Source organism: Xiphophorus hellerii, chromosome 17 (assembly GCF_003331165.1).
Source record: "Xiphophorus hellerii strain 12219 chromosome 17, Xiphophorus_hellerii-4.1, whole genome shotgun sequence".
Classification (NCBI taxonomy): Eukaryota; Metazoa; Chordata; class Actinopteri; order Cyprinodontiformes; family Poeciliidae; genus Xiphophorus; species Xiphophorus hellerii.
Genome location: NC_045688.1, coordinates 16533533 through 16546712, shown reverse-complemented (window position 1 = coordinate 16546712; position 13180 = coordinate 16533533). Strand labels below are relative to the sequence as shown.

Sequence of the window (13180 nt, the reverse complement as noted above, 5' to 3'; positions counted from 1 at the left end):
AAACACTGAAATATTTTATTTTATTAACCTTATAATGGGATCCTGCACATTTTCAACACAGATCTGCTCAGACTTCAGCAGACCAGATGGACGAAGAGGAAGACGGAAAGTGGACCAGATAGATGATTAATAGATGGTGGCTAAACACTGATGGACGATGCAATCTTCAGACAGTAGAATAGGGAATAAAGTCTGGAAATAACCTTATTCCATACTCTATTAAAATTTCACACTCATTCAGACCTGAAAAATATTGTTTTATATGCTGCGTTTCATCTGGTGCCTCTTGAGGTCCGAGGCGCGGCTGTAGATCTTCTCGCACTGGGAGCATCTGTACTGACGCCTCACCGCGTGCGTCTGCCTGTGCCTCAGTCGCTCCAAGATGCTGCCGAAGCTCTCGCCGCACTTCTGGCACTTGTACTCCCCTCCTTCTTTGCAGGGAGTCTCCTCCGCGACCACCACCTCTGTGGTTAAGTCCAGCTGGGGGGGTTGCAGGTCTGGCTGCATGCGGTGCAGCCTGAGCAACCCCATCTGGGTGAAGCGTTTGCCACAGAGGAAACAGAGGAAGGGACGCTCTCCGGTGTGGACGTGTCAATGCCTCATCCTAGGAGTTCTTAAAGGCCTCACAGCTGCATGGCCGCTCGCCCGTGTGGGTGCGCTGGTGACGAGTCACATCCGAGGCCCGTCTCAACGTCTTGCCGCAGTCCGGGCATGTATGAGGGTCCGGCTTGACATGGATGGGGAAGGGCTGTGGGAATTTAGGGCGTGGGGGCTGGAGTCTTCTTTGCAGCCACATAGAGTTTGTTGTTCTGCTCTGGGTGACTGTGCTGGATGCGCTGTGTGGAAAAACGGACCCTCGGAGCAGGCGAAGACCTGGGTGGACATCTCAACTGGTCCACCTGTGCAGAACGCACACAAGAATTTCAGCTTATCATTAGATTTCGGTAAATAGTACTTTAACAATCACGCAAAAACTATTTAGATAAACTATAAACAAAACTAGGTTTTTGCCAATAAGAGAAGTTTTGTTTTATATCATATTTATCATTAAATGTGTCCAGTTTTCTATAATATTTGACCACAAATACTGTTTCACAAATACCAGCTTCGGTTTTGGAGTGATACTGTATTATCATCAAAATGATCAAAAGCAAAATAATTCATTATAAAGACATTTTTTTCAGGCTGCAATGAGTGAAGTTTTATGGCCAACTGCTGATCTTTAAAAATGTCTGACTTGCCAATTCTGATACCTATTTTGGCTGATACCTTTTTTTTTTTTTTTTGTCTGAAAAGTCACTAAATATGTCGACAAAATCTAAGTTGCCAACAGTAGGGTGGGTCTGCTTGTCCCCTTTTATTCTTTCACAGCAGAGTAAAAGAGGTATGAGGTTTGTTTTTCTCTGATCTCCCAAAATGAAGGAAAACGAAGCCAATTTATTGTCTTAGAAAGTTCTAAGAAAAAGACGTAAAATGTTTAATCTGAAAGCTCATCTTGTTACAAACCTGCAGCCTTGGTCCCTACTTACAGGGTCAAAAATAAATAGGTATAAAATAATATAGCATTTCATTTGATCCATAAGTATGGTTATTCCTTGATTTCTGTCCAATATGCGATGTATCAAAGCAATAATCAGATATTGTTTGTGTAAAATCTACGTCGCAATTAATGGGAAAAGTGTATCTGATAGCTTTAACTTCCTGTATGAATCTTGTTTACATGGAACGCTGAGCGACTGGAGGCTTTTTGTGGTGCTGCAGGAGAGTCCTCAGCTGACCGGGATCGGACAGCGCGTCCATACCGTCCTTCAGCATGGAGGGCCCAGATGTCAGCCATGAAACAGTCTGCTTAGCAGAGACGGCAACGTTTGCAATTAGAACAAGATGGCTCGAAGTGCAAACTGCAACTGCTGCCGACGTCAGCCCCCGGAAAGAACACAAACGACCAGATTCAGTTGAGCAATTTATTTTTAATTTTTTGGTCATGTCCAATAAAGTTCTTGATTTTCTTTTCCATTGTGAGTGCTCCTGGTTCAAAAATGATGTCTCTCTCCAAAACTAAGACACTGTATGTGTCCACTGGAAAAACTAGAGCTAACATTGAGTTCATGTGCTCTCCATTTTTCTTTTTGTAGAAAGTACTCTTAGCCCAGCAGATCTTTCACCTGGATGGAGTTGTTGCTGCCATTAACCGTGTTGACTTGTCTTTAGCTTTGTCTCTTGCCTGGATGAAGGAATTAGCTTAGTGTACTATTTTAATTTTCATAGAAAGTGCTCTTGGCTCTGTGAATTTCTGCTTGGCCGAGTCTCTGTTCTGTTTGGAATCATTGACATAGATGTTATTGACATGAACTTTGAGTACTCTGGATTTTGTTTTTGTCCAATTCACTGGGTGTCTTTCTGGAAGGAGCCATTGACAAAGGTTTAGCTAGCATTCTAATACTGCAATCTTTTGTTTTGCAGTAGAAAGTCCTTCTTGTACTTTAGTGTTTTAGTGTTTAAGTGTTGAGCTACTGACACTTTGAGCACTCTACTCCTGCTTCAGTGCCTCTGTTGATGAAATCATTTTTTTGGACAAGTTCTACAAATATCACCTCCTCTGCATCCACCTCAGCATCTCCACTCTGAAAAACAGGTGATAGTCATTAGCACAACAATCTCAGCATCATTACTTCATCTGATGAATGATCAAATCTTCCCCATTGCTCCCTGTGGTCGAATTCGTTCCGAGTGAGGCTCCACATGCAACGTGTTGCCTGTTTCTGCACTTCTGCACAGCTCAAGAATAACCTGAAAAAAAAAACAACACCACACACACATAGAAAGCAGCATGTCCATAATCACGTCTATCCAATATTGCTTTGATATCTGAGTGTATCTGCAACTGTGCTACCCCAGTGACTCACTCTGGCTCGCAGTCGCAGCAGTAACTTGCCTCTCTGCTTTGCGTTGAGCAGGTCCGGCACCGTGTCCGTCACCAGCGTCACAAACTCGCCGAGGGTTTCATAATGGAGAACGTCTCGGAGCTGCGCCACCTGCCACACGGCTGCAGAGAGCAGCCTGAGAGGAGGGATGAGCAGCCTGAGAAAGGACGGCAGCAGGAACACATCTGTTCGTTAGAACAAGAGACAATATGAACAGGGGTCACATGGATTTACATGAAAGGTCAAGCTCCTGATAGAAGATTTGGAATAGAACTACTTCTGGACCAAAGTGGTTTTTGTTTTATAGTGAAGTCCAAAGTTTTATTTGTATAACAAAGCAGTTCAGCAGCTTTACTCTGAGAATGTTGTGAAAATAATAAGACAGTAATGTAGAGAACAGCTCGAGTCTTTCCAGAATAATATATAACCCTAGGTACATATTTGATTGCTTTAAGCAACTTAGTGCATTTAGGTTTCTTAAACATGAAACAAAGGGAATTCAAGTGACTTTCAGTGTGGCCTGGTTACTGCTGCCATTTGGGACGCGAGTATTTCAGAAACTGCTCATCTGCTGGGACTCCGGCCATCACTCTGATCCACAGCAAATCAGCTGGGATTTTTGTTCATTTAAGTTTCTACCACTGTGGAACCTGGTGAAGATCAGTTGATTTTTGTCATGACATCCTTTAAAAACAAAGATATTTCAATTTCCCACAAACTTCTCTAAAATTATGCTGTGTACTTTTGTAATATATAAATCTACAGAACATTGAATGAGACAAAAGCCGGTAAAGTTAAAACAACACGTGCAGCAGTCATTTAAGTGTTTAATGTATTTTAGAAGAAATGCCTTACTGATGTAGTTTATTTGCACTAATGTGCCTTTTATATCAACAGGTTGTCTGAATATCAACCTGAATAATTAGCCGTTAGCTGTCGCTACAAGCTAATTATCACCCAAGAAGAGCAAATACTTTACAAACCCGCGTTTTTTCCTCTGGCAGTTTTCCATTGCAACGTTTGCACCCTTTAGAAAGTCACTGACAAATTGCAGTAGCTTAGCATCCCATTTAAAAACAACTTTCCCTGAACCGGAAACGTCAAGTTCTTTAGTTTCAAAGTAAAACCCCCACTGTGCATTTACCGCCACCTACCGGACAAAGTGTGGATGTTGATGACAGCCAGAGAGAATTTACCCATACATATACTGTACCTCCGTATCTATACACTATTTAAACAGTTTAAACAGCCCCGTAATTAAAAATAAAATGTATTGATTTTTAATACTTTTATATGCCTTCCGATACATTAAATTAAGTACTTTCTTCTCTACTTAGAACTGTAGCAAAGTCAATTATACACCTTAAAATTGAGGCAAGTACCAGTTTGTGGAGCATTTTATATACATATATTTTTTAAACTCCCCCCAATAAAGTAAAAACATTTTTTTTGTGAAAAATTATAAAAGTCCAGGCTGGTAGCAAGCTAGTAAACTTAATAACCATCACTCATTTTAAGGCAAAGCTATTTAGCTTAGCATGACTGTTAAAAGGAAAACTACAGATTAGCTCCCAGAGCAGACAACCCAACTAATTAATATAAAATACTTATGGTATTCAATAACAGGTATATTTGAAAATAATCTGGTCACCACTACATCAATTACATTAAAATATAAGTAAATGATTGTTATACATTCTAATACATTTAACAGGTGAATTATTAGAAATGTTTGCATAAACACCAATTGTGTGGGACAAAAACTCGAACTGAAATGAGTTTTAGTTGGTAGAACATTTTATTCGTTCATGAGTTATCTGTGTGCAAATTGCCAAGAGTTTGCTTAGAGTTTCCTCCGCATCAACATAGTTTTCAATAAATAAAATGTTTTTGCGCTCGTTTCATCATTGGTCCCAACACCAGTTACATAAAGCGTCCTATGACAAAAAAAATCATACATTTCCTGAAAGTTATCTGTTCTTTCCAGGAAAAAAAGACACACAAAATGAGAGATTATATAACATTTACAGTGATACCAGAAGTATCTTAAGTAATCTGCAGACACGTTTGCTGAGTCTCGGGGATAAAAGTCAGTTGAGATGTTTTAAGGTTCTCAGCAAAAACAAAAAAAATACTTCAAACTATCATCTGCCAGAGACGACAGGGAATCCGTCCGATTAGTTATTGAAGAGCTTCTTGCTGAAGTCCGTGAAAGGTGAGGATCTTTGGACGGAGCTGAGGAAAGCTGCTGCATGGTTACATTCAGTTAAAGCTGGGTTAGCCTTCTCACAGCACAGCAGGGGATGAGCAGCCAGTCAAAGGGTCGATCCTGCAACAAGAATATCAGGTTGCACTGATTCACAAGTGTCTGAAAAGAACCAATTAAATCGACTGATCTTCACAAGGTTCTAAATGACACAAAACAGAGTAAAAAACCAGCACAGACTAAGTATTTATTAAACCATGATAAAGCTAAAATACAAAAACTGTATGTGGAATAACTACGTACACCCTTGCAGCTTTCACAGGACTTAAGAGGGAAGAAAATAAACTAGTTTTATTGTAAATTGGCATCAAACGAGCCGTGAAAACCCTCCATTTTGGCTTTAAGGTTTTGGATCGTATCGTGTAGTCTTTTTATACTTCCAATAACATTTTATACCTTTTTAATAGCATGATAAAACCTAAATCTTTATCATCCGAAAAACTGTAGGCGGATGTTTCATTGTCCTCTGACTCACAGCCGTGACGCGCTGCCCGTAAGCAATGGCCGACCGAATACTGGACAAAAGATAAGACATATAAATGCTTCCAAAGCAAAACGATACCACGAACTTTCATAGTGAGAAATTAAAAAAGTGACTTTGTACTATCCGTCTCCTTGCGTCACATTAACTTGTTGTGTTGTAACTTCCGTAAATCGCGCTATTAGCTAGAAACTTCTGCGCTCCCTCCTGCTTACCTTTTTACGGGACGATGAAATATACGAAGAGAAACAAAGCGATGTCAAAAAGCAGAAACACCCACAAATCCACCCAGTAGGAGTGTTTCGGTAAGTTAACGGGGCCTCCGTTAGACTGAAACATTTTCTCCTCTCCTGAGGAAGACACGGGAGTCACACCGGGTCCCATCTTTCCAGTGGCTGCGACTGGGAGTTACCCGGAAGAGAACGACGACATCCTTCCTTCAAAATAAAAGCAGTTTTGACAAATAGTGATTTTATACTATATAGTGAAATAGTGATTTTTTTTTTTAACATGTCATGTTCGAAATAAATAAATAAAATGAAATACATTTTTAAGCTGGCTTCGCATGATAACTACTTCAGCAATTTGTGCAAAAGACTACTTTAGTCTTTCCCTTAACAGTGTCCTTATATTGTGGAAGGTGCAGAGAGACAGACAAATCAAAACTGGTTTAGCTTTGTAAAACTCAATTGTATTTAAGATTTTTGAACTGTGGCTACAAGTCTACTATTTTTACAGACTTGAATCAATGTACTGTTAATTCTTAGTTTTAAGAATTCTGCCGTTTTTTTGGCAAAAAGTGACCAAACAGCCAAACAGAATGTAAGAAGCTACAAAAAGCTACAGCAGAGGTGCGAATTATCTAGGAACATTTAACCCAGCATTAGTGGGTGGGTGAGTATATTTGAGGCTTTTTGTCCCCTCCGATCATGAGAGAAAGGTCATTTATGTGGAAATAATTCTTGTTTTAGAAAAATCAGTTTTTGCATGTAGCTGCTCTGGTGATTGTCGTTTCAACACAGAAGAATCTCAACTGAACAAAAACGCAAACAAATTGCTTGAGTGACACCAAATACCATTTATTAGGGCTTTACAAAGACTACAAAATCCTCCAGATGACTTAAATCACTGTCTCTGTATATTTACATGATATGTTACATACAAATGTACAAAATATAAAACATTTAAGGACAAATGTTTCACCCAGAAAGAAACAAAACTTTCTCTCAAACCAGAGTAAATGCTATGGTCTCCAACTGAGATGCAACTTGAAAGTGTAAGTGGGAAAAATTACCAGTTGGTTTTCAACACAATGGTGTACACTGTTAATGGTGTCAAAGTGCTGTTATCTTGGGAACTAATGGCCTATAACAGGAGTGTACATAGGTTTTGATACATGGGTGTAGTATAGAGCAACCTGTAAACACTGCATTTATCACCCTTGGCATGCAACTACACCACCTGGTTAGCAACCATCAAAGGCTGGGCTGCAGAGACATGTGAAGCTGAGTACAGGTAGGATTGTAGAGGTTTGTCCTGAGGTTGTGACAACAAGACTTCTTGGTCTCTGGTGGGCCTCTTACTGACCAGTAGCACCTGTTAGATGTGTACAGTACAGCGTCGGCTCAACTTCAGCGCCTCAGACAGCTAGCAAGCCTAAGGTGGTGGTAAGTTAGGGTTAAAATCACCAAATAGGAAGTGGTTTTGAAAAAAAATAGCTCAGGATTTTTAAGTGAAGGTCTGCAGAGTTAATATCTTACCGGCAGTAGATGACTTTGTTTGGTGTCGTCATTTAGCGTAAATCCAGGTTAGTCATTTCCAAAGGCTGAAGCTAGCAATTAGTCCAAAACCAAAGTGGACCTCTATTATCTTAACTGAAATCTCAAAAATGTCATAACGGTTTGAACAAAAGTTGTATTCTGAGCCTTGAAACCATTGCCATGTAGGCAGTAGGTGGTTATTTACACAGAAGGTTCTCCCTATTTGCAAGGGAAGTGGAGGTTGGAGGCAGTGTGCCGCCAATAATCTTCCGGAGTGAAACAAACACCGAGTACGGAACATAAGAAGTGTTTCCAGTGAAGGCATTTACATACCCGGCAAGAACCAAGAAATTTGTTTACATGAGGTGGCAAGAACCAGCATTTCCAATTTTCTCCATTAACCATGGCCACTTCAAGCTACTGACCAACCATGCAGTACTTGGTGAAGGGAAAGTTGATGTGTTGAGAACACACTTAAAGAAGACCCTTAAATAATGGTCAAATTGTTTGGCTTTTGTGGGGTATGTGTTAGAGTAGCTGTTTCATATAAAAGTAAATCATATTTCCCTTGGGTACTTCTAGGTAAATCACCTTCCAGTGCAAATATGATAATGGCTTGAAGGTTCATAAAAGGCTACAGGTCAGCCTGTACTCCCGTTCCATTTCGTTCCAACATTGTTACTTTGAATGACAATTTATGGTGGTAAAATGTGGTTGTCAAATTAGGTATAAAAGATTCCCTGCAGGATATAAATGGACACACGTTTGGTATCTTGACGTGAGAAACAAATGAACTAAAATGTACAAAATGACCAGCAGTCTTGGCATAAACCACAATGACGTTTCTTGAGTTGCTTTGAGGCGATAAAAGTCTGCGTTGGTATTCGCTCCTCTCAAACTAGCTGTTAACTAAACTGGATTTTTCACTAAATGATGACAACAGTTACCTAGGATATTGACTGCCTACAATCTTTTTAACAAAACTTCACTTTAAAAATCCTGAGCCATCCATTTGAGGAACAACAGGCATTTCTGAAGACACGGAGGATCCAGAGTACTTCATGGTAGAGTAAGGAGCATTGGACAGGTGCCTACATGGGGTTTTTTTTTGTTGTTTTTTTTCCAGGTAATTAGTTCAAACGGTACTTCTGTACAGTTAATGCCTCCTGCATAGGCAAAACATCAAATCACCACAAGACACACACCTGTTTCTGACAGCGGGTTGAGTTTTTGCATCTTTTTCTTCTCCGTTTTCCATACGTACGACGATATCTTCAGCGGGTTTTTGCATTTTGTAACACCGACAGGCCAGAATGGATCTTTGACTCACTGTGCAAGAATTCTAGAAGTATTTACAGCCCACCCCGACCCTTAAACGTGTGCAAAATTGACCCACTTAAACAAAGAAAGAACAATCAAAATTCTAAATGGCTTCTTCCGTCCAGTACACGCATACATACAGGTAAAGTTCTCTTCTCAGTGCACCCTCCCACCCACCCCCACTCCCATTTTTTTTTTTTTAAAAAAAAGCTTCAAAACATGCTCATCAGGCTTAATAAAAAGAAACAAAAAACAAAAACAAAACAGTTTGGTTGTGCTCCTGGTAATTCAAGTGAGCCCAGCTCAACTGGGCGCAAAACAACAACTAAAAAAATACCCAACCCCCCCCTTTTTTTGTGTTTCTTTATACAATATTGGTCTGTTTTTTTGAACTTGAAATACAGCGTTATGTCTTTTAACTTCTTACTGTCAGAAAGAAGCAAGGAGGCTTCACAAGAAGAAGACGGGGCCGCAAGCAGGGGTGCTCATACTAGACACGGCATCTTTGACGCCGACGGAAGCAGGTTAGCATGATCCTACAGTGAAACGCAGCCCTCTTCCAACAACAGCCAGAGAAAGCGAAGGAACGTTTAAGGCAGTTAGAAAGCACCAACATTATTGTTCCCTTTTACGGCTATCACTTAAACTGTAAAAGACAGCGGCTTCGACTGGTTTTTGGATACCTCCAGGATAAAGATGGATGCAGGGTATTGAACAGGTGAAAGTTTGGAGTATGTGGGTTTGGACTATTCGGCATTTGGATTACATCCCACCCTGGAGAACTTCTACAACCATGGTGGGCTTTTGCTCTTTGATCGCAAGTCTGTACGGTGTGAACATTTGGCAGTCGGATCAAAGGGAATCATTGGCACTTTTCCATGTTGCCTTCACAGAACCAGGACGACTGGGCGACACACGGATCTCACACTTTCATTGTGCTTGGTGTTGGCATTTGGAACAGCGTGGCAGTGGCTGACCCTGATAAGGTTCAGGCCAGGGGGCCCAGCACCACGAGGCTTAAGCAAATGTCCGCCAATTTGCTCAGAGCTGACCCAAGGCATACGTGGGAAATGGGGCTGCTTAGTGGCTTGGAGGCCCCCAGGGGCTCCCCAAAGTTAGCACGACAGGTTCAAAATGTGCTAGGTGTAAATACAGAGCGTTTTAATGGTTCAAAAAACAGATTTCTCAAAAAACAGTTAAGAAATTGAAAAAATTTTAGATGGGAGAGGTTGGCTTTGCACCTGACCCAAGTCTGGATAGTTCCTTACTTTAGCCTCATGAAAACCGAACCAGTTTATCCAAAGTAAAAGCACCAAAAGTGTTCCGCACCACACGTAAAACATTAACTGCTCATCACGAGGCATGACGCTGGTTACTGGTGCCACGTTTTTAAAAGGCTTTGGCTTCAAAACCGCCAGAATTTCTCAATCGTGGTTTAAAGTCTGAAGTTGCAATCTCACCCCATGGAGCATTAAATAATGCAATGCTGCTACTGCCCCCAGCTGGACGAAAGGAGGCAAATGCAACTTTCCCTGGCTTTTAAAAAAACTAATTTGTTACAAACAGTATCCAAATCTGGTTGGAGTCACAATGTGGGGAACTAAAGGAGGGCCACCTATCACTTTTATTAAGATAATGCAGTTTTAGAACTACAGTTGGCAAGTTATGAATGGTAAGCTGCCTAGAGGTCCCAATTAACCAACCAATCTCTAGTTAGACTGCAAGTTTAATTCTGTATAAACAAATCTTCTGTAAGGAACATGATCAAAGGATGACAATATAGACGTGACATTAGTCCTGCTGTGACAGTTTATGAGCTTAATAGAAAACAAATTCTGCCTGGGTCGGCTCTGGGTCTTTAATAAATAATAGTAATAATATATAATATATAACATCTAATGCAGACAAACTTCCGATCCTAGTTGAACAGCAAGGGCTCAAAGTTGTCCTACATCGGCCCAAACGTTAGCCAAAACTGCTAGCAGTTTCCACCAGTTTTTGTGCAAAGCGTCAGACTTGGCCATGAGAAGACATTAAAAACTACACTTGCTCTGCTTTTCACGCCCCGCTGTTAAAGCTGACATCCATTAAAACAGTAAAGACAGAGCGCCTTGCTCAAGGATACTCTGGCATTCGTGATGACTTTCAAAGAAGGGACTTGAACCGATAAAAGGTTCTTATCCGAGGGGATTTCCTCCCTGCTGCCTCTGTGTGTACATATATGTGTGTGTCTGTAAGAAGCACCTCTGTAAACAAGGAAAGACGTAACAGAACCAGCCATACCAATGTAAACATCTGTAGATATAACTGGGTAAAAAAAAAAACAATAATAAAAAATAACAATATCCGGTTTTGTTGTTCTGGGACGCTCTGGAAACTGACGTCTGAAAGTAAACCGAAGGAAAAGTGTCTCGTTGGTGAGAAGACTTTTGGAAAAAACCACCAGAGCTACGGATATTTCTCATCGAGAACACGCGGACATTTTTATAAAAATGTCACAAAAATGAACAGGACAGTACGGTTTGTTGGACGTAATGTAGACAGTCTCCAACCTGTGGTTTGGTTTGACATTGTGACCACTAAGGACCAAGTTGGTAAAAGCCTCTGACAGCATAAAACATTCGGATTTCATATTGCACCATTAAAATATAGGCATTTTCTTTCAATTTGAGGGTATATCTTGAGTATTAAAACTTTTCATATATTATATATCTGTAGTGCGGGTCCTGTGGTGGACCAGCAGCCTGACCAGGCTGCACCCCGCTGCAGCAGGACTGGATAATGACGGATAAATCCATATCGTGTTGGGGGGGGGAGATGTGTTCTTTGGGGTTCCAAGGTTTGCCCACCACTTTAGAGGTTTAAAGTGAGCTGGTTCTTGGGCTCATAGGGCCGACTCCAAGGAGGAGTCCAGTGGGTCGTCATGGTGACTGGTGCTGTCGCTGTCGCAGCTCTGGGTGCTGGAGTAGTTAGCTGCTTCCTGCAGCCGTAGCAGCATGTTCATCTGTAGAATATAAAACAGGAACAAATAGAAGTGTTTGTTAGAACCTAGGACACAGTTTGGAGAAAGGTTGAGAGAGTTGACAAAATACAAAGAGAGAGAAGAAGACTGCAGGAAGTAGATGGAGGATCATGGCATGTTAAATGTTGGGGTTGGTGAGAAACCTTTGAGATTTCATATCAGAATATTAACTTCACCAGGTTTTCTCAGTTGAATCCTCTAAATGTAGTCAGTACAAGTAGAAGGCACCATTACTTCTCTTACTCGTTGATGTTTAAATGCACCTAATGAAAAGGCCCATTGATTATGAAAATTGCATTTGCCAATATTTTGGATTGTTGCTTTTTATGTTCACCATTAGCTTAAAGCTTACTGATGTATGAAAAACAGTTTGCTTTTTAAAACAATATTGTGCTTTACTATTACAAAATGTTTGTACTTATTACATTACATTTTGGAGCCTTTCCTAATGTAACATATGTCCCTACATTTTTAAGAATGAAACTTCACAAGCTGTATTTTGTGCCGTTTCTAACTGCTGCAGTCAATCAGTGCCATAAACCCGCCGAACTTTTCATCCCTGCTGCAGAGCTAATGATCTAAATAATGCAGAAGTGCTGCTGCATCTGGTGAATTGCTTCCAGTGTTCCTAAAACGGCTTTTGGCACCGCCGCATAATAACTGCACGCGAAGGGGTACACACACACACACACACACGCACACGCCCACACCCACAGGAGTGTGTGTAAAATGCACAAACACTCTAGTTAAATCAAGCCAGCCGGGGTTTTTTTTGGATGGCTAGCCTTTAATTTCTCCTGGGCTGCAATAACCCGCCAAGCAGGAATGAATTCTCTCTCCACTCATTTACTTTCTACTCTCACTGTCCTGAATAGTTCATTTGCAACTTTGACAGTTTTGCTTTAAAGGGGCAGTATTATGCGTTTTCCAGCTACATTCTATTACTTTATAGCACAATCAAGCACAATTCAGTTGTATATCAAATATATCTTAAAAGAAGTTTGACATTGGGCCAATGTCTCTTTAAGAAGCTCCTGCTCTTTATGAAACTCCGCCTTCAGGAAGTCATTGCAACATGGCTTCTCTATTAACGCCTTAACGACGTTTTACTGGCGTTGCACTGAGAATGAGCGCAGCAGATGCACCGTTCCACCAGGTGTTTGCTAATTGCTGCTGGCTAGTCTGAAGGAGCTGAGTGAGGGAGTTGCGCTCCTCTAGTTTCTTCTGGGTGGAAACTTGGAAGCTTGGAAACTGCAGCTAAGAGGCGGAGCCAGACGTCAGCGCAGCTGAATGGTTGGAGACTAAAGGATTTCTCAAACACGTGTGAAAAAAAATTTAAGCAACATACCAGGTTATATTTCTGATGAGGGAATTAAATTATAACATGATGTAAAGCTCAAAAAAGTC

The 13180-nt window shown here is 40.8% G+C and overlaps 1 protein-coding gene across 12 annotated transcripts in view; it reads right to left on the bottom strand.

Moving 5' to 3' along the window:
- Positions 1 to 6729: 6729 nt before the first annotated feature.
- The window catches only part of nav3 (neuron navigator 3), a 313027-nt gene continuing 306576 nt past the window's right edge, over positions 6730 to 13180 (bottom strand). For all 12 annotated transcript variants that reach the window (XM_032589235.1, XM_032589225.1, XM_032589228.1 and 9 more), the window contains one exon: positions 6730 to 11755. In XM_032589235.1, the coding sequence (XP_032445126.1) occupies positions 11636 to 11755 (120 nt within the window). In that variant the 3' untranslated portion in view covers positions 6730 to 11635. The remainder of the gene's footprint in view (positions 11756 to 13180) is intronic.